The sequence below is a fragment of the Lichenostomus cassidix genome, chromosome Z, assembly GCF_008360975.1.
Source record: "Lichenostomus cassidix isolate B80296 chromosome Z, HeHo_3.0, whole genome shotgun sequence".
Taxonomy (NCBI): domain Eukaryota; kingdom Metazoa; phylum Chordata; class Aves; order Passeriformes; family Meliphagidae; genus Lichenostomus; species Lichenostomus cassidix.
Genome location: NC_139511.1, coordinates 74,071,604 through 74,099,012, shown reverse-complemented (window position 1 = coordinate 74,099,012; position 27,409 = coordinate 74,071,604). Strand labels below are relative to the sequence as shown.

At 45.4% G+C, this 27,409-nt stretch overlaps 1 protein-coding gene and 1 long non-coding RNA gene across 3 annotated transcripts; one reads left to right on the top strand and one right to left on the bottom strand.

Moving 5' to 3' along the window:
* Window positions 1–2,324: 2,324 nt before the first annotated feature.
* LOC146425237 (uncharacterized) lies at window positions 2,325–7,857 on the bottom strand. 2 transcript variants are annotated; one of them, XR_014846811.1, is made up of 3 exons: window positions 7,708–7,857; window positions 2,703–3,244; window positions 2,325–2,377 (listed from the first exon to the last, which is right to left on the bottom strand). It is a non-coding gene; the product is annotated as an uncharacterized LOC146425237 (long non-coding RNA). The 2 variants fall into 2 exon arrangements; XR_014846812.1 differs by having other exon boundaries at window positions 2,331–2,545.
* A 372-nt stretch (window positions 7,858–8,229) lies between these two features.
* On the top strand, window positions 8,230–25,791 carry CFAP53 (cilia and flagella associated protein 53). Its single transcript, XM_085042514.1, has 8 exons — window positions 8,230–8,377; window positions 9,557–9,786; window positions 12,053–12,229; window positions 18,437–18,740; window positions 21,557–21,775; window positions 22,832–23,048; window positions 23,497–23,599; window positions 25,026–25,791. Exons 1-8 carry the CDS (start codon window positions 8,261–8,263, stop codon window positions 25,246–25,248), a joined length of 1,590 nt encoding a protein of 529 aa, XP_084898640.1. The 5' UTR covers window positions 8,230–8,260; the 3' UTR covers window positions 25,249–25,791.
* The last annotated feature ends 1,618 nt before the right edge of the window (window positions 25,792–27,409 follow it).

Genomic DNA, 27,409 nt, shown 5'->3' with positions numbered 1-27,409 from the left:
AATTTCTATTACAGCACTAAATATTAACAAAGTGTATAACTGTGAAGTACTTTTTAATTAAAAAAAATAAATTAATCCATATTTTCATTTTTTCTTGCAGTGTGGCAAGTGGACAAAGCAAAAAAAGTCACCTGGAAACCATTTCTCCTAGTTTTCTAGGAATGATTGGTAATCTGGGGGAAATACTTTGAAGGAAAATGAAAGGGCAAAGCCTGAAGTTTCATTTAAAATGAAATATAAAGGAATTAAAAAAAGAAAAAACCCAAACCAAACACCAACCAAACTCCACCTTACTTTAATATCCCAAAATTGTTTCAAATTTTGTCACTTGTTAGTTCACTGTTTTAATTAGAAATAAGAGGATGGTAGTTTCATAGTAAGAATGAAATAGGGTTCTTAATGAAAATGTTACCACCTGTATACTGTTTTTGTCAGAATACAGTGTTATTTAAAATCAATGGTGGCTGATTTTTTATTAAAGGTGATCTAGAAAGTAACTTGCCAGACCAAAGTTGTGCCCATAGAATCATGTCCCAGCCTTCACAGACAGCCCTGGTTATGATATTCTGCACCATTTTACACCAAATTAATATTAAAATCAGGAGATTTCTTTTGAACATGGGACATTAAAACAGCAGTAAGCTGGAGTTTTCACAGTCAGCTTTGGAAAGGTGTAGGGGGAAAAAGGAAATTAAAACTACCTAACCTGGTAACAAAGGCTCAAAGGAGGCTGTGTTTCCAGAGCCTGCCATAGGATCTCTTGCCCTGGGTAAATTAGTCGGGTTTACTGAGTTTCAGTCTGAGATGGGTTTAGGGAACATGGTAGAAAAACAGCAGGTTTGCCATGATTAATTTATTGCATGTTCAGCAACGTGGCTCAGTGGTTTGTACTGGAAGCTGTAACATGTGGCAGGCAAATGATCTTTACATTTCCCCTTATCCACCAGACAACCACGATGTGAAGATAAAATCCCCTTCTGCACATGAGACCATGTATCTGAAAATCTCTCTATTTTGTTTTCTTCCTGTGGACTAAACAACTTGTCAGCTCTGATACTTTCCAGAACTCATTCTCTCCCGCTAAGGTTCATTTTTCTTGAAATGACTGGAAATGAAGTGTGTTCCTCAAGGGTTGTACTGGATAGGTCACCACAGCTCTCCTGCAGCACCATGACCCTGATGTCTCCCAGATCATGGTCATCTACTTCTGCCAAAGGAACTGCTTCCAAGTGAGCTGTTCCCCATCCACTGCTCCTGATTATTCCTGCCCAGGTGGGCAACCCTGCTGGTGTCCTGGAATCCCAGAATCCCAGGACAGTTTGGGTTGGAAGGGTCTTTAATCTCATCTTATTCCACCCCCTGCCATGGGCAGGGACACCTTCCACTATCCCAGGCTGCTCCAAGCCCTGTCCAGCCTGGCCTTGGACACTGCCAGGGATCCAGGGGCAGCCACAGCTTCTCTGGGCACCCTGTGCCAGGGCCTCCCCACCCTCACACCCAGGAATTCCTTCCCAATATCCCACTTAACCCTGCCCTCTGGGGAAGCCATTCCCCTGGTCTTGTAATTCCAGCCCCTTGTCTTTTCTGCACCACATCTGATTTTTGAGCCCTTTCCCCCAAATCCTCAAGATAACTTGGAAGCTATTTCTGTTGCAGTCCTTGTCCTTACCACCTCCATGTGCTCTCCACATAAACATTCCCTGTTCTCTCCTCTGGGTTATTACTGAAATTTAAACCCACAAGAGGTGGGACAGCAAGCCATGGGTGGGCGATCCAGAGATCACTTCTGACAGGCTGTGGGGACGAAGTTGCTGTGGGGTACAGGGAGGTGTTAGAAGCTTTATCATATTAAATATACTGCTTCTTACCCCACAAGGCCTGTTACCCATCACAGAAGGAAATGAGATTAGCATGAAACGTTTGTCCTTGACATATCTACATTGGCTGGTATTTGCCTCTGTATTTTCTTTTTACTTGCTTGCCAATGATTTTCCAATGACTTATTTTGTGGTCTCTTTGATCTTGTTTACCAGGAACTTAAGTTAACTGGCTTGTAATTTCCAAATGGGGTTGTTTATTTTTGCGAATTTTGTTGTTGTTATTTTTTTTTAAATGGGGCCTATATTCCCCCTTTTTCAGCCTGCCAGCACCTCACCTCCCTTCCAAAATCCCCACTGCAAACATCTCAGAGATGGTTGGAAACAATTTTTAAGTCTTCTGGGAAAAAGCTCATCACACCAAGTTCATTTGAGAACCATCAGTTTATAAAACCTCTGTGTAACCTGTCCTTTCTTCATTCTCCCACTGACTTTAGCCCTTTATCCCTACTTCTTGCTGTGCCAGCTGCTGATTGTGCTGGACATTTTGGTGTTCCCCACTGTAAAGAGGACAGAAAATCAGTCTCCCATGATTGACACATGAGGATGACGCAGAAGGATCTTGATAGTACATGACCTTATTTCTTGGAATCATTTGGGTCTGTTGAAAAGAGTCATGTTGAAATAACAGGAAGGAAAATCTACAGTCAGGAGAGATTGCTTTCTAGCTAAAAAGAATTTTAAAAATGACAGTAAAATTAGCAGATAGCCAAGTTTGAAAAACTCAAATACTTTCAGTTCCTCTTTAAACACTCCAGTTGTGTTATGCACTCAGTTCTTGTCGCAGGCGTGCAAAAAAAGTGTTTCCCAGCAACAAATACTCACATTTTTGCAGAAGGGAAATTGTTCCTGCTGTGAGTCGGATTAGGAAGGGAAGGACTCTGCATGGCTCTCCATCCCGTGCCAGCAGAGTGCCCAGTAGGGCAGCAGTATCCCCTTGAGTGTTCATGTGCAAGGATTCGTGTCACTAGCTTGGAATTCTGATTTCTGCCACACCTCAGCACCTGGCCACTGGTAACGCTGCACCAACCCAGAGCTGTGCCTGCAGTGAGCTGGAGCCTGACCCTCTGCTCTGCTCCAGGGACCTTGATTTGCTGGAAGGGGAATTTTGACCGAGCTGCTGGTCTCACCCACTTGCTGAGCTGGTGACAAGCAGCCAGGCAGGATGTAGGTGGTGAAACCCCAAATGATGCCTGGTGAGCTTCCCTGTGGCAGACCATTCTAGTTACAAGATATCAATAAAGCAACTCAGAGATGTACAATCTTCCTGGCAAAACCTGGAGGGACGATAAGAAGTTTGCTGAGGTGGATCAGCTCTTTGGCCAGGGAGGCAGGGAAGGACCAAAGGCAGCTTTATAGAAATAAAACTGTAAATCCACTAGTGGGCTTTACAATGTTCTAATCAGGCTGGAATTATTCACCCCTCCCTCACAGCATGTTCCCTTTTTGTGGTTACCCTTTGCTCTTTCAAGGCTAAAAGAAAGAGAGCAGAAAATTATCTTCTCTCCTTGCCTGTGGAAGGAGAGCAGCTGATCCTCCCTCCCTCCCACCCCCTTCTGTGGTGTGGATTTGGGGTGAAAAAGAGCATTTGTCTGATGGCCCCGGGCTCAGATGTAGTTGGGGGAGGTCTCTGATCTTTGCACTTCCACATCTGGACCACAGTGACCAAGAAGGACCCATGCATGCAGCTGACACCGCCAGCCGAGGCCAAACGCAGACCTGTCCCATCAGCTGCCTCCTTCATTCACTCAGGAAGTTCACAGAGCTCTTTTCAGCCCCCAACTCAAAACTCTCAGCACTCCCATGAAGCTCGGAGTCAAATAAATATTAAGAACTACCTGAATTTTTTATGCCAGTGGTAGAAACTTGCATCTTGCTGCCATTAAATTCCATGTGCCAATACATGGATGCAACAGAAACAATTGCTGTGTCACAGCCACACGAATGAAGAGAGTCAATGGTGCTTAAAGCACCACAATGAAACTCTGTCTGTGAGACTCTTGCACTGCAGAACCTAGTTCCAGAATGAATGTAAATTAATCACAGCAGTGAGACATGAAAACCGAGATGTAAGGCTGTTCTCAGGGGAACCTGCATGAGATACGTGAAAACTCTGTATGTTGAGGGCTCCAAGCATGGAGCTGCTGCAGCCAGGCCAGAGGAGCCACGGAGATGCTGCCAGGGCTGGAGCAACTCTGCTCTGGAGCCAGGCTGGGAGAGCTGGGGGTGTTCAGCTGGACAGGAGAAGCTCCAGGGAGAGCTCAGAGCTCCTGCCAGGGCCTAAAGGGGCTCCAGGAGAGCTGCAGAGGGACTGGGGACAAGGCATGGAGGGACAGGACACAGGGAATGGCTTCCCAGTGCCAGAGGGCAGGGAGAGATGGGATCTTGGGAAGGAATTGCTGTCTGTGAGGGTGGTGAGGCCTTGGCACAGGGTGCCTAGGGAAGCTGTGGCTGCCCCTGGATCCCTGGCAGTGTCCAAGGCCAGGTTGGACAGGGCTTGGAGCAGCCTGGGATAGTGGAAGGTGTCCCTGCCCATGGCAGGGGTGGAACTGGATGAGCTCTGAGGTCTTCCAACGCCAGTCATTCCAGAGTTCTGTGATTCCTGCCACAGCCAGGCCTATGTGGCTCTGCAGCATGACATGTGGGGCTGGCTGGCAGGTATTGCTGTGACCCACAGCGGAAGGAAATTATTTATATTTAACTTATATTTTTAAAATACATTAGTAGAAGTTCTGAGCTCTGCTACTCATGCAAAGCGTGTCACTGTAGGGCATATTTATGTGACTCTGCTGGTCCTGATTCAGCCAGTCATGTGGATATGAGCAAACAGGAAATCCCTCAAAAAAACCCCCAGAATCAAAGTACCCAAAAGACACAAAAAGCCAAGAGTTATGGTTTCCCTAAGCAAATACTTTGAAGATTGCCTGACGGAAGAATCACAAGAAAGTCTGGCTGAAGGAACCTGAGATGGTGTGAAGTGTGACCAGTGAGGAAACCCCAGAGGGATTCAGAACCAGAGAGGAACTGGCAACTTCTGAAAGCCCTGGCCCGGGAACCCAGGGGCATCTGCAGGACAGAAGGACATTTGATCCTGCAGAAGAAAGGGGCCTGGTGTTCCCAAGCACTGGCTCATGTAGCCACCACAGTCCCACACAAACAGAATAGGCAGCCATTGCAGGGAAAATTGTCTTTTATGAGGGATGCAGAGGACTTTGGTTCCTTTAAATCAAGTTAGTTTTCCTTCTAGAGGAAGAACTTGAAGGTTTCTTTTGTACAAAGAGGGAATTGTCCATCAGTTGATACCAATCAACTTCTCATACTTCCTTGAAGAACAGAAAGGCCCTGCTGTCCTTGCCAGATTTCCCCACTGCACCTTTTTCTCCTGAAAAAGGGCTCTGTTTTGTCAAGTTGCTCCATCCATCAGCATGTCCTGTCCTTCCTCCACACCTTCCCAGCCCTTCCTTCCTGCTGACATCCATGTTCCTGAGCCAAGGCAGGTCCCACCCAAGAAGCTGCATCACCCTGTGTTTGGGGTCTGGCTCCACACGTGGTGTCTCAGTGCTGGTCTGCCTGAAGGGGTGAGGGACAGTAGAGGTGACTCCATCACTTTGTGTGTCCTGCTCCACGCTTCAAAACCTGAGCCTGCACCCACAGCTCTGACTTGCTCACACCTGAGTGTCAAATGGAGTTCTTTCCTGGAAAGTTCTGATTTTCCTGAAAGCTGTGACTGCCCCACACCTGGAACGTGTTCAATGCCAGGTTGGATGGGGCTTGGAGCAACCTGGTCTGGTGGAAGGTGTCCCTGCCATGGCAGAGGGACTGGAACTGGATGTGCTTTCAGGTCACTTCCAACCCAAACCATCCTGTATGAATCTATGAAGTTTATTTGCTATTCTTTAGAGAGAGGTTTCAGGAAGAAGAATTCAATCCAGCAACTCCAGGACAGACCATATCCTATGTGTATATCCTGTATCATACCTCCCTCTCTCTCTCTCTCTCTCTCTCTCTCTCTCTCTCTCTATATATATATATATCTATCTATCTATCTCCTATATCTTATATCCTGTGTATATTCCCAGTGAGGAAACCCAGTGACCAGGATCCTCTTAGGCCTCTAAGTTAAGGAAAGGCTGTTGTTTCATCTAACATTAATGTAAAATAAACTCAGTCACAAGCCATCTGCAGTGTCTTTGGAATAAACTCAGCTTTTTCAGGAGGAAATATTCTCAGAGCTGGTGGAACGACTTCAAGAATGGGGGGCTTAGAGGACCCATGCATCCCTGTTTATTTTTAGATTTCAAGCAGATGGCAGTGCTGCACATTTGTACACTGTCTATTACACATAAAACCAATCTCTGGTTTTGTGGAGATGTTAAGACTAAGGCAACATTTCCCTTTAAACACACCATAAAATACTATGCAAAACTATAAAATACCAAGAAATTTAGCCCTTCCTCCACTCAAATACAAGTTTTCAGGGAGAAAGTGATGTGAAGTTGTTCCCCTCCCCCAAATGTCTTGAACACTAAGTCACAGTAGTATGACAGGATTAAGTCTCTACAGAAATAAAAGATTCCAGCTCAAGCACTCCCATGGTGGTGTAACGCCTATTCCAGTATGTAAATCCTGTGTATCAAACTGGTGTGTTTGACTGTGCAAGGATCCCATCGCTGACACCAGAAGTAACTAAATTTCTAGTTGGATGAGAACAAGCTTTACAGCCAGGTTAAACATTGACCTTTCTTCCCTGGGATAAGTTTTTTCAACTCGTTATCAGCCAAGCTAATGTGATTATGTGCAAGAAAGCAAAGATCTTGGCAGTGTATGGGTGTGTGTTCCAAAGTTTCAAAGCTTCACCAACAGCTTTTTCCTGTGACTCCTTTGAGGGCACTGAGCTTGAAGCAATTACTGATCCACTGCCAATGTTCTACTTCCCGTTTTTCTCCAGCCCAGGCAGGTCTGGAGCCTGGCATCAGCAGGCTGTGCTGTGGGAGGTCTCTGTGGCAGTCCTGACCAGGGAGCTGTGGGTTCACACAGCTCCATCACCTGCAGGCACAGGGAACCCATTCTTGTCATTAACTAACTCAATTTCAATTTCATAGAGTCACAGAAGGGTTTGGGTTGGCAGGGACCTCAGAGTCATCTACCCCCTGCCATGGCAGGGACACCTTCCACTATCCCAGGCTGCTCCAAGCCCTGTCCAGCCTGGCCTTGGACACTGCCAGGGATCCAGGGGCAGCCACAGCTTCTCTGGGCACCCTGTGCCAGGGCCTCACCACCCTCACAGCCAGCAATTCCTTCCCAAGATCCCATCTCTCCCTGCCCTCTGGCACTGGGAAGCCATTCCCTGTGTCCTGTCCCTCCATGCCTTGTCCCCAGTCCCTCTGCAGCTCTCCTGGAGCCCCTTTAGGCCCTGGCAGGAGCTCTGAGCTCTCCCTGGAGCTTCTCCTGTCCAGCTGAACACCCCCAGCTCTCCCAGCCTGGCTCCACAGAATGAGACTCATCAACCTAAACCCTCTTCATTCTTGTGCCAGCCTGTCTCCACCGATGTCCCGGCACTGCCACATGCTGCTGCTCCCTGTGGGTCCCTGAGTGTGTGCGGTGGGCATGCAGACCCTTGTGGCTCCCTTCCAACTCAGGATATTTTATTATTCCATCATTAAAGAACATCCCTTCTTAAGAAACTTTCCTGTGTTCCACATTGTGCCACACGGGTGGTCACGATTGTCACGGGCTGCCCAGAAAAGCAGCAGAGTCGCTGTTCCCGGAGGTGCTCAGGAGGCGCTGGGCTCTGGCTCAGGGTGCTGTGGTGTGGTGGGTTAGGAGTTACGGCGGCAGGGCTGGGTGCACGGGGGCGCTGGATGATCTGGAGGATCTCTTCCACCCGTGAAGGATGATTCCGTGACTGCAGGACCCCGCTCATCGCCCCCGCCATCCCAACAATCCCCTCAGCACCCCGCCATCCCGGCACTCCCCTCAGCACCCCCGCCATCCCAACACACCCCTCAACGCCCCGCCATCCCAACACACCCCTCAACGCCCCGCCATCCCGGCACTCCCCTCAGCACCCCGCCATCCCGGCACTCCCCTCAGCGCCCCGCCACCCCGGCACTCTCCTCAGCACTCCCGCCATCCCGGCACTCCCCTCAGCGCCCCGGCACTCCCCTCAGCGCCCCGCCATCCCGGCACTCCCCTCAGCACCCCGCCATCCCAGCACAGCCCTCAGCGCCCCGCCATCCCGGCACTCTCCTCAGCGCCCCGCCATCCCGGCACTCTCCTCAGCACCCCCGCCATCCCGGCACAGCCCTCAGCGCGCCCGCCACCATGATGCCACTTCCGTCCCGCGCGCGTCCCCTCAGCAACGCCCGGCGCCTCCGTCCGCCATGGCGGCGCAGCCTCCGCCCCGATCCCGGCCCCAGCCCCAGTCCCGGCCCTGTCACCGTTCTCATCCCCAGACATGCCGGGAGTTTAGGGGCCCCGACCCGTACAGCTGGGCGCGGGTGAGGGGCCGCTCCGCTCTGGGGAGCTGTGAGGATGTGGGGACCAGAGCCCCAGAGCGGGGCCGGATGGGGTTGGACTCTCTGGGAGCAGCCGGGAGGGGTCCCGGGGCGCCCGGTGCTGCGTGAGGGCTCCCGGGGAACCCAGGGCTGTGTTTGAAGGTCCTGGGGCGCCTGGTGCTGTGTTTGGGAGTCCCAGTGAGCTCGGTGCTGTGTTTGGGGGTTCTGAGGCACCCAGTGCTGTGTTTGGGGGTCCCAAAGGAGCCCGGTGCTGTTTTCGGGGCCAATGAGCCCAGTGCTGTGTTTGAGGGTCCCAAAGGAGCCTGGTGCTGTTTTCGGGGGTCCCAATGAGCCTGGTGCTGTGTTTGGGGGGTCCCAATGAGCCCGGTGCTGTGTTTGGGGGTCCAAAAGGAGCCTGGTGCTGTGTTTGGGGGTCCCAATGAGCCTGGTGTTGTGTTTGGGGGTCCCAGGGATCCTGGTGTTCTCTGGGGTGGTGGTGTAGGCAGGGCTTGTCTATTTAGGAGGAATTTCTCTGTGGAAAGGGTGGTCAGGCATTGGAAGGGGCTGCCCGGGGAGGTGTTGGAGTCCCCATTCCTGGAGGTGTCCAAGGGAGGCACTCAGTGCTCTGGGCTGATGACAAGCTGGGGATCGGTCCCAGGTTGGACTCTGGACGATCCTGGAGCTCTTTTCAAGCCTCGGAGGTTCTGTGATTATCCCCTAATTACCCTGACTCTTCATTTGGTGTTAGGCACTGTATTCATGGTCATGAATTCAACTGAAAAACACCCAGATTAACTGTTTAGCTTTTCACCAATGACATTTCATAGAACTACGGAATGCTTTGGGTTGGAATGAACCTTAAAGCTCATCCAGTGCCACCCCCTGCCATGGGCAGGGACACCTTCCACTAGACCAGGTTGCTCCAAGCCCTGTTCAACCTGGCCTTGGACACTGCCAGGGATCCAGGGATCCATAGTTTCTCAGAGAAGCTGCTGCTGGCTCCTCACCAGCCTCGCAAACAAGAATTCCTTCCTACATCTAGCCTGTATTTCCCCTCTTTCACTTTGTACCTGTAACTCCTTGTCCAGTCACTACAGTTCCTGATAAAGAGTGCCTCTCTGGATTCATTCAACCCTGGGAGGCTTCTTTGAGGTCTCCATGCTTTCTCCCTTTCTCTTACAGATACCCAACCCCCCCAGGAAAAACGTGATCGAAGAGGCGATTTTCGCCGAGAGGGTGCGGGAGGAGGAGCGACGTAAACAAGATGAAGCCCTGCAGGTGTTCAGCCATTACCGCAATGCCTGCGACTGGCATAAGGAGGGCGAGGAGAAATGGATGCACCGGGCTGCCGAGAGGAAGGCCTGGGAAGCTGTGCAGGAGTACCTGGAGGAGATCAATGTGAGAAGAGAGAGGTAGCAAACAAGTAGCCAGTGGAGTGACCCTGTTGTTTTCGGCTTCACTGTGTGCTCAGAGGGCTGGGCACTAGTGAAACTTGTTCAAACACAGTAATTAGTGCAGCCTGGGTGGCATTTGGAGCCTCCTGTCTGCCACATGGAAAGATAAAATATAGCAGTAATATAGCGCTTCCATTGCTTGATTTTTGGAGAGAATGAAGAGTACTTTATATATAAACATATCATATAATCATAATCTTATGATATAATCATAGGACCATGCAATGATTTGGGTGGGAAGGGACCTTAAAGCTCATCTCTTTCCAAGTCCCCTGGACAGGGACACCTCCCACCAGATCAGGTTGCTCCAAGCCCTGTCCAGTCTGGCCTGGAACATTTCCAGGGATAGGGCATGGAATCATAGAATCCCTTGGTGGTTTGGGTTGGATGGGATCATCTAGTTCTGTCCACTCTGCTGTGGACATCCACAGCTTCTCTCGCTAACAAAGTCTCAGAAATCTCAATTGTCAGGTTTAACTGAGGGTTTTGTTGCAATCCCATCAAGCTGATGTTTAGGTTCTACAAGTAACACTTTTCAGTATAACAAGCTGAAAAAAAAATTCTGAAGTCTTTCAAAAATATTAAACCTGAAGCATATTGCTGCCCTGTAAAGAGCAGAATTGTGCTGTACTGATCTTTGGAAAAACTCATGTGGTTTGATTGCTCAGTTACTCTTTCATGTCAAATGACTTTGACGCTGTGAAGGTCCTCTGTTTGGTGTCCTGGTCTGATGTGCTGTCAGGGGAATTGCGCGTTGATTCCACAGAAGAACTGGGGTTAGACGGAACCTCCTGAGATCATCTGGTTCAACCCTAGAGTCACCTAGAGCAAGTTGTCCAGGACTGTGTGTCCATTTGGATTTTGCTTGTTTCCACACATGGAGACTCCACCACCTCTATGGGCAACCTGTTCAATATTCAATCACACTTACAGTAAAAAGAAAAAAAAGTGTTCCCTACTGTTCGTTAAGAACTTCACATGTTTTAATTAATGGCCATTGCCCCTTGTCCTGTCAGTGGGCACTACTGAGGAGAAGCTGTCTGTCTTTTCTGCATTCCCACCGTTCAGGTGTTTAAGTATGTTGGTAAAATCCCCCTGCACTTTCTCTTCTCCAGGCTGAACAGTCTCAGCTCTTTTAGGAGAGAAGCATCTAGGAGAGATTCTCCCTTTGGGAGAGATGCTCCAGTCCCTTAGTGTCCCTCCACTGGGCTCCCTCCACTATGGCTATGTCTTCTGGTGCTGCAGAGCCCAGAGCTGGACCCAGCACTCGGGGTGGGGTCTCAGCAGTGCCAAGAGGAAGGATGGCCTCCCTGGATCTGCTCCCAGTGCTCCTGCGCCCACAGCCCAAGGTGCCAGTGGCTTTCTTTGCCACAAGGGTGCATTGCTGGCTCATGCTCAGCTTGTCTGCCAAGACCCCCAGGTCCCTTTCTGCTGACACACTGTGGCATTTGGGCTGAAATTGGTAATTTCTGGATTTTGTAGCCCCAGGTTTCTCACTGCTAGGATGAATAAAGAAGTAATGATGGTGTGTTTAAAAAATGCCAATTTGATTCAATTTTCTCATCAAAGATATTTCAGGATGAAGTGGTTTGTGGAGTGATGCTAAAATAGCAAAAGGTCTTTTGAGAGAAGATACAATTTTAGATGCATAGAGAAGGGAGGGATATCAGGAAAAGGTTTTAACCCCAGAGGGTGCTGGGCACTGCCTAGGCTCCCCAGGGAATGGGCACAGCTGAGGCTTCCAGAACTCCAGGAGTGTCTGGACAGCACTGCCAGGGATGTCCAGGGTGGGATTGTTGGGGTGTCTGTGCAGGGACAGGAGCTGCACTCCATGGTCCTAGTGGGTCCCTTCCAGCTCAGGATATTCTGTGATTCTATGCTAAAGGATAACAACAGTAAAAAATCAATTTGTTATCTCCTGGTGACAAATGTAGTCCAAGAATTAGAAGACTTTGATGAGTGGGGCAGCTGAAGCTTTGAAAGTGGGTTTGTGAGATCAGGAGTTTAAAATGTGCCTGGACAGAATCACTCATGTTGTGCTGTGAGATTCCCTTGATGGACACAACAGGAATGATCCCCAAATGAAGATTTTATGTTTTCTTTAGCATTCATAGGAAGTGTTGAAAGGAGCCCAGTACCCATTGGTCTTAGTAACAAATAAACTGAAACTGTATCCTCCAACAGAAGGATTGATTGAGCTTTTCTTGCAATGTTTTCATTACAGGCTTCGTGACTTTCTGGAGGCAGAGGAAAATAGGCACTTTGCTGAGGTGGTGGCACTTGATGAACAAATGGCACAGGACAAAGAAACACAGATGAAAGAAAAAGCAAAATTACTGAGAGAGAAGTGGGAACAAGAAAGACTAAAAGTGGTGGCTGAAAAACGGGAACAACAGTTCAGGTATTGCCATAAAAATGTCTTACAAAAGAGAATATATCCAAAGTAAATACATAGGGACGATTTAAAAAGAAGGTGGCAATAATAAACTGAGGAAGGAAAGATGAATGTGATTGAAACAGTAAGACAGAAAAAATCAAAGTAGTTAATTCTTGTGAGTGTAGCATGTCCTCCTTGTCCAGTGTGAGTATCTGTGTGCTTCCACCTGCCAAGCCTGCCCTTTTTGTCATCCTATTCCAGCTTTATACTGTTGGAGTGGACAGGATGCATGGAAGGTTAATTTGGCCTAAATCGTGCTTACTAAGCTAATATGTCAAAGATACTTGAAACATTAAGATTGTCCAAAAAGACTGTTTTTATCTATTGCATACTTTTCAAGAGTACCAGTTGCAGCTAAGGTTTATTGCAGCCTGAAGTTCTGTGCCAAGTCTTCCTGACTGAAAGCAGTAACTTGCAGGTATTTATTAGGACCTGAGGCCTTGGCATGAAATCTGCCTTGTTCCGTTCTTGGAAATCTGGTTTTCTGAGGGAGGGATGAAAGAAATAATAATGTTGTTTAATTGTAATATTTTGAAGTGTCTTTCCCAGTCTCCCACGTTACTGTGAAATCTACAACACCTGCTTCTCAGTGTGCGGAGGCTGGGGATAAAAATCAACACTTGCTCTCACTTGTGCAGAGACTCTTAATTAACTAATTCCACAGGTAAATGTTTGTTTAAATGTGGGGCTTATTGACTTAGACAGGTGTTAGAAGTGCATACACTGCCTAACTTCATATAGTGGCTTGAAAATGTGGCCCTTGCCTTTTGCAGCTTCTGGTTTGTTCTGTATCCATCACACAAAAAGTGAGTGGTTGAAACTCACTTTTGAAATGGTTTAGAGGGAATGCTGCTGGAATGTGTTTTATTTTGTACTTGTAGCTTGTTTTACACACCAAGATGTGATGTAGACACCTAAAGGTAGCTGGGTAAGTGTTGGTATATTTAGATTCACTGGGAATCTGCATTCCTGTTCTAGTTCTTCACTGAAGTCAGGACAGTTAGAGGAACCTAAAGTCAGCCTCAAACAGACTTATCCTGCCCTGTCAGTTGAACTGCACCCCAGCCTCCACTGACTTTAGTTAGGTTCCCATCGATCAGAATGGGAACTTAGTACATATGTAGATTCCTGTTTAGATATCTAATTTTAGATATTTTAATTGCAAAATGAATCACACAATTGAACTGCATCACCTGGTGACACATAGTTGAACTTTCATGCTGTAGTTGCCTGTCTTAATGTCTCAGGTCCTTTGTCTTCCCAGTATAGCCCTGTAGATCTATTGTTCACTCAGTCTTATGGGGTTATTTTATCCTGTTACTATACTTTTACCTTTCCCACTGTGCTCTGGCATCTAATCAATATTCATACCACATAGCATCCCATTAAAAAGTTTTGCTGAAGCTTTAATGCTGGCTCTCTGCTGGCTGCAGTTTTCCAGAGGATTTAGAGGCAGTGGAATCATCTCTCTTCACAGCTGTTGTGAGTGGCACTCTTGGGGTACTTTTGCTAATCAGTCTTCATCCTACAGAGCACAGAATCCTTCCCTTTGACTATCCTGATGTAATGGGAATCCATTCCATGGTTAATTCCTCTGGCTCTGACCCTTACTACTTTTAAATTAAGGTTCCTATAAAAGAACAGAACTCTGAAGAACACCAGTGGACAGCAGTTCACCTTGTCTGTGGCAGTATCTGTCTTCATGGATGTGCTTAGTTATATTTTAAAGTTCTTTGTTCTCTGTCTGTTTCCAGTGAGAAAGGAAGTCTCTGCTCTGGTGATTGATTCTGATTAGATTGGTGACTTCTGATATCCCAATCAGCATGTATTTGTCTTATTTAAGTAGCCCCAAGTCTGTTTTTCTCTGACTGTTAGATGTTACTCTTCCTCCTAAACCATCCTGGTTCAGGCAGAGATCTGGGAGCAGGGCTTGCTCCTCTGGAGACCAGCACTAACTGAAAATCCACAAGGAGGAGTCTGTAATTGTGTCACAGTCTATCCTCTGGGACAGTAGCCTCCAGTCCTCTTTGACGGCACACCCCTAGCTGTAAAAAGTTTTAAACGATCACCCCAGCATGTCTATTTATAAATGATATAAATATATAACAATGTATTGTGCTGCTATATTGTGTACATTATAAAACATATGCACAAACAGAAATTAAAAAGGATGAGGTATAGATGAAATAAATGCAATTTTTTGCTTTTTAATGTTATTTGTTAATGGTACATATTCTTTTCCTGCACTTCTCTTCTTCCATTTTGGAGATCATAACTCCAGGGCACACCCAGGAGCCCTTGCAAGTCAATCCAGTCGCAGGTGGATATACACATAATTTTCTGTTTCTCTTTGCCTGTGGATTTACAACTCTTTTGAATGTCTTTCTGAAACCTAATATAGAGTTGTTTGTATTTCCTTTAACTCCAAGCAAGGTGCTCCACTCTTTTGCAGGTATGGATGTCTCAAACCTGAGGTAAAGGAGCACCTGCACTGTCATACATTATTCCAGAGTACTAAAAGGCAGCATTTTTAGCAGCCCTGTGGGCTGGATGCTATGGCCTGAGGGTGCAGGTGTAACAGCTTCTTAGTAGTGATGTTAAGCAGGAGGAGTCCTTTGTCACAAGGTGACAGAGGGGACAAGCCTTGGACCACTGGAGTCCTGCTGGAATTCATTTCAAGGAGGGCTATCCCTTGTCTGAGAAGATACTCAGCCAGTGCTAGCTTGAGGGCATGTTCATCATTGGTAGCTTCAAAGAAAACTGCTATGTCTTAAAATTTGCATAAAACATATATCACATCCTCTTTCTTGTGGTAACATCAGAAGCATCCATACGGGGAATGTTGTTATGCCAGTGACTTTGTGCTGCAGCCATAAAATGAATAAATAACTGGGGAGGTTCTGTCTCTGGGAAGTAGCCACATCCAGGCACAGTTTCAATGTTAAGAAGCTTAGGATAGCAAAGTGAGGAAGAAAACCAGCCATCTGGGGGAGCAGATGTTTATAGGTTGGTGTAAAAGCTGCTTTGCGGGAATTATTTTGATGAAATCAAGCAATTACAGGGCTATTTTATATTAAAATTTTAACAATGATGAACATAATTAACTTCTACTCCCCCCAGAGAATTCAATAAATATCAGATTAGTTTATAGTCAGAAAATAATAACTAGTTCTTTATTCCTTCGATACTGAGAGAACTTTGAACCCATTGTGTTAACGCAATACAGTTATTGTTAATGGTGTAAGATTTCAGATCTTAATTATGTCATGTTTCCCTCACAACATTTGAGAAATATGTTTTCATTAATATTAATTAGTGCTGTGGTCTTTAATCACCACTGACTCCCTCCCAGGAGATGAAAGAGAGGTTCCAGTGGTAAAACGTAAGAAAACCCTCAGTGACGTAGTACATTTGTTGACCTGCTGGAAGGCAGGGGCACTCCTTGGATTGTGCCGTGGCTCATGGCATGCACATCCCTGTGCTGCTCTCTGCTTTTATTGTTGGGTCAAACGGTGGCCAGAAGGCTCCTGTCTCATACAAGAGGTAAAGCAGCCATCCCTTTTCACCAGCCTGCACTGGCACCAAATTACAGCATCTTATCATGGAATGGTTTGGGATGAAAGGGACTTTAAAAGTCGTCTTTATCATGGGCAGGGACACCTTCCACTATCCCAAGGTGCTCCAAGCTCTGTCCAGCTTGGCCTTGGACACTGCCAGGGATCCAGGAGCAGCCACAGCTTCTCTGGGCTCTGTGCCAGTGTCTCACCACCATTATAGCAAAGAATTTATCCCTAATATCTTAGCTAAACCTACTCTCCTTCAGCTTAAGGTAATTCCCCTTTTTCCTGTCCCTCCATGCCTTGTCCCCAGTCCCTCTGCAGCTCTCCTGGAGCCCCTTTAGGCCCTGGCAGGAGCTCTGAGCTCTCCCTGGAGTTTCTCTTGTCCAGCTGAACACTCCCAGCTCTCCCAGCCTGGCTCCAGAGCAGAGTTGCTCCAGCCCTGGCAGCATCTCCAGGGCTCCTCTGGCCTGGCTGCAGCAGCTCCAGCTTCTTGTGCTGTTGTTCCCAGGGCTGGGGCAGCTCTGCAGGTAGGGTTAGGGTTAGAGTTAGGGTTGCTGAGGGTGCATCAATCCCAATTGCTCATGTCAGCCACAAAGATGTTGAATGGAACTGTATCCAATACCTATCCCTGCTTCTTTGTTACTGTACTTGCTCACCCTCTGCTGAAGCTGAGCTAAGGGTGGTTCCTCACTCCAGGGACAGTTCTTAGAGGATGAAAGCCCAGGTCTAGGGGAAGAACCCAACAGTTGGTTAGAGGATGTGGCATCTCCTAGGATTCAGGGAGAAGAGTGCAAAGTGCAGCAGGTTTTGCCTTAGAGAGACCTGGTGTTGATGAAAGGGCACTTGGCAGGTTACTGTGCTTTCTTCTCAACTGGGAACAGTGAAGAGCTTGGAAATACCTTAAGGGATATCAAGCAGACTGGAAATTTTGTTTTCACAGCATTGCTTTCCATTTCATTGTTTGTGTACAGTGCCCTTCAGCACAGGCTCCATGGCACTGGGTGCTTAAGCCTAGGGGATGAAGAGAGATACTCTTGGTCCCAGTGAAATGTGAGGCAGCAAATGCTGAATGCTAACACTGAGAAAATGTGGTGAGACCTCTGTTTTTCAGGCAAAGGAATTCACTCAGACTTTGTTTCATTGCTGCAGTTATGAAAATCAAATAACTATCCTGATGTGCACAACAGCATTGAGGTAGTTCCCTGATGAATATTTAATGTTTTTGCTACACAGGATAGTCAACTAAAGCTTGTGTAATGTCATAGTATTTAATATTGTGCAGGTAACTACTGCTGCTGTGAAGTGGTTCACGATTCAGGCTATGATATCTTATGATGTCTGCTGTGAATTCCTAAATAGCTTTGCATTAATCTGTAGAAGATGGTTTCATTCAGCATGAAATTGTGAGATATCTTTTCACTTCACAGCATTCACATGTGTCTGTCACACAGCCTCAGAGCTTATAGATCCTTCACACTTGCAGGGCTTCACATTTGTCTGCCAGTTTCACATTCTGACTTTATGAAAATCTATATCCTGGTTATAGAACAGAATTAAACTGCTTGCAAATTGTTCAAATTAAATAACGTTTGATGGCATGTGTTGATCTCAGTAGTGCTTTGTTTGCAAAAATAAAAGCAGAATCTGCAATTAGTTCAGTGTTCTTCAACTGAAGATAAATTACCTCTTTATATGCAACTCAGTTGCAGAGAGTAAATAAAAATTGAAAGCTGCATGACTTGTTTGACTTTCTACCTTCTCCAGGCTTTTATTGCAGCTTGTCTGAATTATCCCCCAAAACTTCATGTAAAAAATTAATAAATTTCGAGTTGTTCCTGCTCAACTGTGTAACCCACATTTCCATGCTCACAGTATTTTCTGAACATGAATGAGCTTTCGGGTATAAACTTACTCCAAGTCTTCATTTCAATCAGCCTGCAAGTTTGAATAAGTGCATGTATTTTATATGTTAAAAAAGGTTACATATACACCACCCCCCTCAACACATGTTCCAGCTACATGTACAATACACATTGTAAATATAATGTGTATTCATTTAGACTCACAGAATCTCCTGAGCTGGGAGGGACCCACAGCACCATGGAGTGCAGCTCCTGGCTCTGCACAGACACCCCAACAATCCCACCCTGTGCCTGTTTTCCAAACACCCCTGGAGCTCTGGCAGCCTCAGGCTGTGCCCATTCCCTGGGGAGCCTGGGCAGTGCCAGCACCCTCTGGGGGAAGAACCTTTCCTGATATCCAGCCTGACCCTCCCTGTCACAGCTCCAGCCTTTCCCTGGGTCCTGTCCCTGTCACAGGGAGCAGAGATCACTGTTGCCTCTTCTATTGCTCTCATGAGGAAGTGGATTTAGGTTTTTTTTTACAAATTCAAATTCTTCAACTCATTAATGTCAAGATCTCCATCAAATCATGTTCTCTGTGGCTCCTTAGGCCTCACAAAGGATCAGTATCAGACCAGACGTATAATTCGGCTTTTTGAGTTGCCTTCTTTTGAGCAGTGATGAGCTGGGAGCCTCCATTCACCACACACGTCCTGACCTGTTTATTGTTTTGAGATTTTTTTTCTTAAAACTTTTGTGTTGCCTTCCAGAAACCGATGCGAGGAGTATCGCATACACTGTAAAAAAAGGATTGAGAAGGAACTGAGTGACTGCCAGCTGGCCCAGCAGACTCTGAAGCAGATGCTGAAAAAGGAAGAGAAGATGCAGGAGCAGAAGTTGGAAGAGATTTGTGAGAAGGAACTGTTGGCTAAGGATCAGGAAGCAGAGCTGAAGGCGCAGGAAGTGGCAGCGCGGATCCGGGAAATGGTGGATGTGCGTGAAGCCCAGGTGGCTGTGCACACTGCTTACAAAGAGGAGAAGAAGCAGCTGATCAAAAAGGAGGCTGAATGGCTGGTAATTATCATAGTATTCTGCATTCAGGCTTGTGCAGAAGGCCCTTCTAATGATAGGCTGACTAAACGTTTAGGCTAATCCATACCTTCTTTGTATCTTCACTGATTCCATTAGTATCTCAGCCTGTCCTGTAATGTTAAGCCTCTTTTCCAGAGCTGTGGCAAAGGCATTCCTGTTGACAGAGGGAAATAAATCTTTGGAAAATCGGCACTCTAAAGGATTGTGGCATTCACAGCCTCTTAGAGCTATTGTGGGAAGCAGAAACATTTTAAAACTTTTGCCAGACATCTTTGTAGTTTTCTGATTTCCCATTTCCTGCAAGATAGCAGAGGAATCTTGTTTCCCAGCTAAAATATTAATTTTATATATATTTAAAAACAAATTAGCAAGCAGCACCTAAGCTATCTCACATATTAGACCTGGCTGCTGTTGAGTGCCACATCACAGGAGGCATTTGGCTACCTTGGCCCACCTGTTTGGCAACTACCCTCTTTCTTTCATTATCCCTTTCCATCTCTCATGCTGTAGTTTTGTTGGCTTTATGGGGCTTTCTAATTCAGTATTCTCTGTTGACTTTGAGTTATGGGAGACCATTTAGCTCAGACTCAGTCTTTATTTTGCAGCTATTTACATATAGAAGCTGAATGATTACTCAGAATACTTTGCTAAACACTGGAAGCCGATGCTGGCATCATATATATTTCCCTACTTTATAAAAATGAGCACAATAATGGATCTAAAGCTCTGATAATGCTGGCTGTGAAACTGTAGAGTCCTTACCCCAAGCTAGACTGCAATGTTTTGCTTATTTAAAACATGCAGAATATAGTTATTTTCTTGTAACAACTTCTAAGGCGCTGCCAAACCTCCCAGGCAAAGAATGCTGCTCCTTAACTGGCTTTTTCAGAAAAACACTAACAGAACAGAAGAGTCTGTCGCTTCCCCTGGAGACAGCTGCCTTGGGCTCTGTCAAGGAGATACATTTCTGGTGAAGTGGTTTAGTGTCTGAAACAAAAAGCTTTCCTCAAATGAGAGTTTCTGTATGGAAAATGGGATGTAATCCTTTCTCAGCAGAAGAGGGATGTGGCAGATGGCCTCATTACAAGTTTTTTGTTGTAGACTGGTAGCCCCTAATGATCAGGAGTTTCATCTGGGTGAATGGACAGCTGAGTGTCCCTGTGCATGAAGGCTTCTCCTCGTTGTTGCAATGAAAATAGAATATTTACTGAAGGAAAACTTGCACCTTTGATGTGATAGATCATATGGGTGCACCAGGATATTGCAAAAGTGGATGGCAAAGCAGGGACAGCAATTTTTGCATTAGCTACATTACCTAAATTAGCTGCCTTCCTCCTTTGTCTTATTTTTCCCTTAAAGAATTGTGATTTCTTGTGAAAGTGGTTGACTTCATGCTATCCTGGCTGTAGTTTCATGAGTTTCTGCCATAGCACTTTGGTCCTGGCTTGCAGAGCAGGGCTTGGTAGTAATTTCCTTATGCATTTGTGATGTTGTGTTTCTCCAGTAAATAAACTTTCATGGATCCTGTCCTTGGCTGCTCTCATGTAGCTTCACTGATGTCAGAATTCATCCAAAGACATGTGCCAACTTGCTCAGCAGACTGCTAACTATTTCTACTTTTCACCTTTACTGTTCAAAGCTTTTTGGATTACTAATTCTATTCGTCAAATTATATATATATAGAGAGTGTTTCAAAGCTGTTTTACCAGCTTCTGAAAGCAGATTTGACAGTTCAGGCAGATACAAAGTCATCTTCGGCTCTGAAATACTGCAGGAGTCTGTGGGTGCTTTATCTCCAGCATGAAAAGGGATGTTCCTTAGGGAGTGCAGCTTCTGCTTCCATATTGGGAAGGTCAGACATGCTGTTTATGACAAACCTGCTGATGCATTTTAGAAGACTTATTCACATTACAAAAGAGACATCTAATTTAAAAACAGGTTAGCAAAAAACTGTGCCTTCAAGACAGCTGAAGCCTGATTTCTGAGCTAATGGAATGCTAATGATGGTCACATACTGTATTATGACTGTGTTTCAGAGCAGTTGTGCTTGTAGACTTTTTCAATTGCAAGATGTCCAGAAATTATGCTTATAAATTACTTAATGGTGGTACTTCTGAATTTTTGGGGCTAAATAATCTTGAATATACACATACCTAATTGATCTCAAATATGCATTTCCAATTTGTCATTGTTTCTTTCTTAAGAACTCAGTCTTACTGTATCTTCCATTATCAATATCCACTTCCAATATCAAGTGGAATATAAAGTTCTTTCCAATATGAAGTGAAATGATTTGAAGCCATGGAAATTCAGCAACTGCCCATTAGAAAGACAAGGATCCAATTACTGACTTGATGCAACCTTATGTCTAGTAGAGATGCTCTTAACACCCAGCACTGGCACAGGACAGAAAATACCTACAGAAACAGCAGGTACACCTGGCTCTGTTATTTGTTAGTGCTTATGGCTGTGTATGAACACTTGAATATAGATCACACGTGCTGCAATGGTGCTGATTTCCCCAAAAAGATAACTCTGTATGTCTGCCTGAAACATCTGGAGAACATCAGGCACAATATAGTTTTGGTATTGAAGTGCATGTGATAATTACAGGTAAAAATTCCAAATGCAAAAGAATTATATGCTAAAATGTTCAGGGTTTAACAGGTCTAGTGGGTGACCCCAATTCTGTGTTCTCAGCAAGGCTTTGCTCTTCAATGTTTTAATTAAACTAGCTCTAGCCACCACTCAGTTTGTTATACAATGATTTTACAAGCTGGCTACTTTCATCCTTGTAGGAAGAAGAGCTGCACAAGTTTAGGAAAGAAAATGAAGAGCTTGAGAGGAAGAAGCGGCATCAACAGAAGGAATGCAGGGAGATACTGCTCAAAGCAGCACAGGACAAGAAGGATCGTTTTGAGGAAGAAAGAAATACTCAACTGGCTGTAGAGAAGATGATCTTGGAAAAAAATTTTCAGGACCCTAAAAAGGAATATGAGGAGGAAACAAAAAAGAAAGTAAGGTGTTTCATTGTGAAGTTGTGGGGCAGTACCTCATCTAGACAAGTTCTGTGGCCCTGTATAACTGTGGCACAGTATAACTGAGGACAGACACAAACCCTTTTCTCTGGATGAGGTTATTCTTTTGTTGAACAGCCTGTTGCCTCTCCTCCTGCCAGTGCTCTGCATCTCTGCAGAAGCCCATTAGCTGTTAAAACCACAGCACTGTAAAGCATGCTTTGCTATCAGCAAGGCTACCAGCCTGGATAAATTAGGGGGGGGCTGTCAAGAAATCCCTCCATGCTGATTTTGTTGTGTATAAATCACGTGAGCTTTTTCATCCTTACACTGTATAGACATAATAGAGGCTGGAAAACTATTTTTTGTTTCATGGACCTGATTTAGTAAGTATTTGTAACTGCAGAAGAAAGGACAGATTTAACTTACTCTAATCAATTAATACTAAAAAACTGGTTTAAACAGTTAATAACTGTAGATGCAAACTCTCATATTATATTTCATGGAGATGCCATGAATCAATGGATGTGTCTGTCATTTCCTGAAGTTAAAACAAGTAGATTGTCCCACATTTATTGTGCAAAGGGGTCTCAGGGTCTTTAAAGCAGAGCAGAGAGGTGCATCCATTGCTCTGCTTGAGGTGTTTAGAAGCTCATGTAGGTCAGGAAAGTTGTATCATCTCAATGTTAGACCTTACTGCGGAATTACAAGAGGTGATATTTATTATATTTGTTGGATCACAAGGCTTCTAATGCAGGTGATGGTGGAGTAGCCTGGTCAGCTGTGGAAAATCTGTGAAATGTGAGTGTTGTAAAAATCTGTAAAAATGTGTGTGCTGAGCTGCAATGGGGAGAGGGATCAGTGAATATATTCTGTCCATATGCTGTTATCTGGCCAGGTAGAGGATTCTGCCCAGCTCTTCCCTATGGCAGGGCTTGGAATGGAGCTCTGGGCTCCCACCTCCCTCTGGGAACTGGCTGTGAACCACCACTTCAGGTTTTGAAAGGCTTTTTTGAACTAATTTACTGAGATCTGCAAATGTCTGTGTGTTTGCAGCGAGCACTGTTAAAGGAGCAACACACTTACCTGGATCATCTGGCTGAACAGCTGCGGAAGGAGAAGGAGCGAGAAAGAGAAGATGAGAAGCTCTTCAAGGAAGAGAATGATCAGGTTTGGACTGAGAAGATTGAGAAAATGAAACAAGAGAGGGAGGCTCGATTTCAGCTGATGAGAGACGCCGTGAATGTAAACCAGTTGCAGATGCAGGACAAGTGTAAGTCGTTAACAGCTCAAACACACATCTGGGCGGAGGCAGCTCAACACCCTGCTGCTGGGAACAGCATCTGGCCCAGCACACATTAGCTGTGTGATAGAGTGGACAACAGTGTGACCCTCCCTGAACCTGTTTCCCAAAATGCACTCCTACAGGCATTCCTTACACTCATTTCCCATTGCTATCACCAGAGCAAAACCTAGCAAAGTAAGGATTGTATGAGCAAACGGTCATTATTATTAATTATATTATTGTGAAGTTCTGAATGTGAAAACTTTCCAGTTCTCAGTGTATGAAAAACAAATAGCTGAGAATACACTTGCTGTTGTTTGTGTGGCTCTTCAGAAGCAACAAAACTCAGCCTTGCTAGCCCGAATGCAGTCTCACTGTCCCTTGATGCTCAGCGGAGCTGTAACCTTTTAAAAGTAGTTTTCATGTTGTTTTCCAGTGCGGAAAAAAGCAGAGAGGAAAATAGAAATTGCTGAAGAGAAGAAGGCAATGGCTGAAGCAGTCAGAGAATTCGAACGTGAAGAAGAAGAAAAACGCGCAAGGTATTTTTCTTTTACGTCATCAATTAATTTCATTGCAGATCAATCTTTTAAACATGTGAGCAAGCTGTTTCTCCTTTTCTGATAACTCTAGAAGCACTGGTTGGAATTTCTTCTATTCAGGGAGGCTTTCCCACCATACACCTTACCAGTTCCAAAGTGCTCGACAGCAGACCTGTAATACTGCCGTTGGTATTAAGTCATTAATTCTGACCTCAGAAAACAATGGTACATATCCTTGTTTTGGTCTTTTTGGATGGCCATGTGACTTACATCAATCATATTTATTAAACACATCCCCTCATACTCTGAGCTGTTGTTACGAGTGGCAGAGGGTTAATGAAAGGTTTGTTTGTTCCTGACCCAGGAGAACTAGTGTGTCCAGGCTCATTGCTAAACTCCACCCACAGACATGCCTTGAACAATCCTGCAGTGAAACACCAGGCTGCAGCATGTAACCTGGCTGCACGGGGCTCTGGAAGAGGCCATCCTCACACGCAGTAGCTGGAATGTTCCTCTGGGTGTCATGCAAAGCCTTGGGCAAAAGGCCTTATCTCACTTACTCGCCTTTTATGCTCCTGCCCTTTCTCCACGCTTGTCCGTGGGATACAAGTATCTCCTTCCTGAGACGTAGCTGTTGTGTTCTCTGAGGGCTTTATTGGGAACAACCTCCTGGCTCTGGCAGAAATGTCACCCTTGTGAAGGAAACACGCTGGGCTCCAGCTGGGATATGCTCCACTTAGCAGAGATGGCACTCAGCAGTGTCAGGAAGGGTTTGTGGCTCAGTGCTGACTTAGTGCACAAGTCCTGATACACTGTTGGCATTTAAGCGTCTGTGTGACTCCTGCTCCAGGAGGGCCTGAACACGTTAGACTTCCTCTGCTTCTCCAGAGGGTAGTGAAAGCAGTATGTGAATCCTGAGGTGGAATGGCAGATTGATTTCTTCTGACAGCCACTTCCAGGAATATCAGTGCAGCAGGGACTTGTTCTCGGAAGGAGGGTGAGGATGGGTGTCAGCAGCAGCCACTGAGCGCGAGCCAGGGACAGACTGAGACCCAGCACCCTCATCATCCTCTGTGCTCTCACCACTGTTGTGAGGAGCAGGGAAAGCATGCTGATTACAAGGAGTTGTTCTTTCTCCCTCTCTGCTCAACACCACTTTTACAGTCTGCTTTATAGGATACAACAGAATGCAATTAATTCTCTGAAGAACATAAGGTTAGCACATAGCATTTGGTTAATAGTGGCTGTTATTCCTAACACCTAAAAGGAGCTTTGAATTTCTTAGTCTAAGTTCTTTAGTCTTAGCTCGAATTCTAACAGATTACATAATAATAATAATAATAATAATAATAATAATAATAATAATAATAAAGTTTATTCTTTTTACTCACACTACTAAAATAACCTATTCATTTGGTATTTCCAGAAAAGTACAGAAGGCCAAAGAATACCGAGACCAGCTCACAACTCAAATTGCCCATCATGAGTGGCTCCAGAAAGCTGCAGAAGAGGAGAGGAAGAAAGAACATGAATCAAATATGGAAGCAGAGAGAGAGTACCAAAAAAGAGTACAGTTCATTTTGTCAATGCCCAACGAGTCTGTAATAAAACCCCCCACTACGAAAAAAGCACTAATGCCTGACTCTTAAGGGCATCACTTACTATGATATTTTAGCTCATTCAGTTGCCTTCAAAATAATTTTCTTAGGATGCTTACTCTTGACTTGAGTTGGAAGAACTCTCTCCATGACGATACTCAAAACATTTAATTGGATATTACAAGAAACATAGTATTTTAAAGTTTATTTTTCCCCCATGGATTTTTTTTTGACAAATCTGATCTAATCCAAAGTGCTTGACCTTTTAATTCAAGAATACTGCCTGCCCTCTGCAGTATAATAGTATGTTATGATGACATGAATAATGCACAGGCATTCTTAAAAATCTGCACAATGGAAATTGCTAGAAAACTTTCAGCAAACCTTTATTAAAATGCCTTTCAAACTGAAAATATTTGCAAGATCTGTCTCTTTGTATTTAGATAAAAATTATAAAACTAATGTACTTTACTGTGGGATGGACATTAAAAAACTGATATTCTTTTGCATAGATTCTGTTCTGTGGAATACTGGAGTCCCAAGTCTGTGAGTGCTCTGCTTGGGCACAATAAAGAGTGCAGGGCTGAAGTTAGAGCTGTCTATTAAAAGGGTTTATTCTCAAAGATTTTAATGGCAACTCTGCCCCTCTGGGCTTCCTTGGATTGCTACCAACTCTGAGCACATGGAATGGGACGCCGGAGCACCACCACCATTTAATACAGAGCAACACAAAATCTGGCTGGTTGTCCCCAGGAAGGTGCTGGGAGGGTGTTGGCAGTGGGGAGCAGGGACACCTTGCTGGCCTTTCTGCTCCCATGCCAGCAGCCAGATTGCCCTTTATGCAGGAGGAGTGGTGGGTGCCACGAGGAGCATGGGTGGGAGAGACCCAGCTGCTCCCCACTGTGCTGCCCTTGCCCAGCTCCCTGCTATGCATTTAATTCATTTTTCCTCTGCCCCATTCAGAGGAGTGAAGTGAAGAATCTGTGTAAAACCTCATATTCTTCCTTGCTTACAGACTTCATGATACCTGGAAATGTTTTACATTCTTTCGGCAACAAAGATAAAAAGTTTCCCTCTCCTTCAGCTTTTCAGCTTCTCCCATCTTTCCTCCAGCCCTTGCTTTTCCACCCTTTTCTTCTCAAACTCCCACCACTCACTAACCATTTCCTCTGCTGTTTTTGTCCTCCCTACCTTCCTTTTCAGTGTTGGCTCCCTGGTGACAACCCAGGCTGCGTTTTTATTGTGTGAGAACATGAATGGATGCACAGAGGTGCTGATAAATGGCTGGGATCAGAGCTCAGGAGCCCCAGATCCCAGGCATCGTGGAACAAATCAGGAATAAACAGCCTGCAAAGTTGTCTCATCTTGGTTTAAAGCAGACACCAGGTTGACACTTTTTTTTCCTGTGGAGAAAAAGGCCAGGTGCAGATGTATTAATCTGATACAGTATCAGTGGTCTTTGAGAAACCCAGCTAATTCTGGGAGTAAATGGTGGAAGAATCTGGCCCTGCTGAGGGGAAAAGCAGTGTAGTGGGATTTTATCGTTGCTTACAGATGAAATTTCTGAGTCAGCAGATGGAAGGGAGACAAATCCACTGGAACGGTTACCATCCTGACAGGGGAGCAGACAGACAGAGCAGTACTTGTTCCTTGGACCCAAACAGGGCTTGTCCTGAACATACTGAGGAAGGAAACTTCCAGGAAGGTGAAACATCAGGCTGGGAGAGGTAGGTTGGTAATCAGAGTGTTGAGCCCTTACGTGGTTCTTTTCAGCAGCCATCTCCAAAGATACAGAGAGGACATGAGAGCTGCTCCTCTGGCTTTGCAGGTGGCAAAGGCCATCCCAGATAAAGGAAAGAGTTTCATCAGTCCAGAGAGCTGAGGTAGTCATAGGTCTGTGCTCTCACCGCTAAGTCAAATTGGCAGAATGATTAAGAGATTAATTTCCTGGTCTGCCGCAGACTCCAGGAGTAGCCTGTGCAAGCTATGTAGATTTTTCTTTACTATTGTGACCTCTCTTTGAAAAATGAAGATAATAGCACATTCAGAATTCCAGGATTAATTAAAGCATGTTATTAAAGGCTGTGACATTTGTTGGGTACGCCTGATATGAGAGATAAAAAAAATACCACATTGGTGAGCTTTGTGAATTCGAGTCATCCAGAACCACAATAAATCTCCTTTTCTAATAAAATAATAAGTCAGAAGAGGT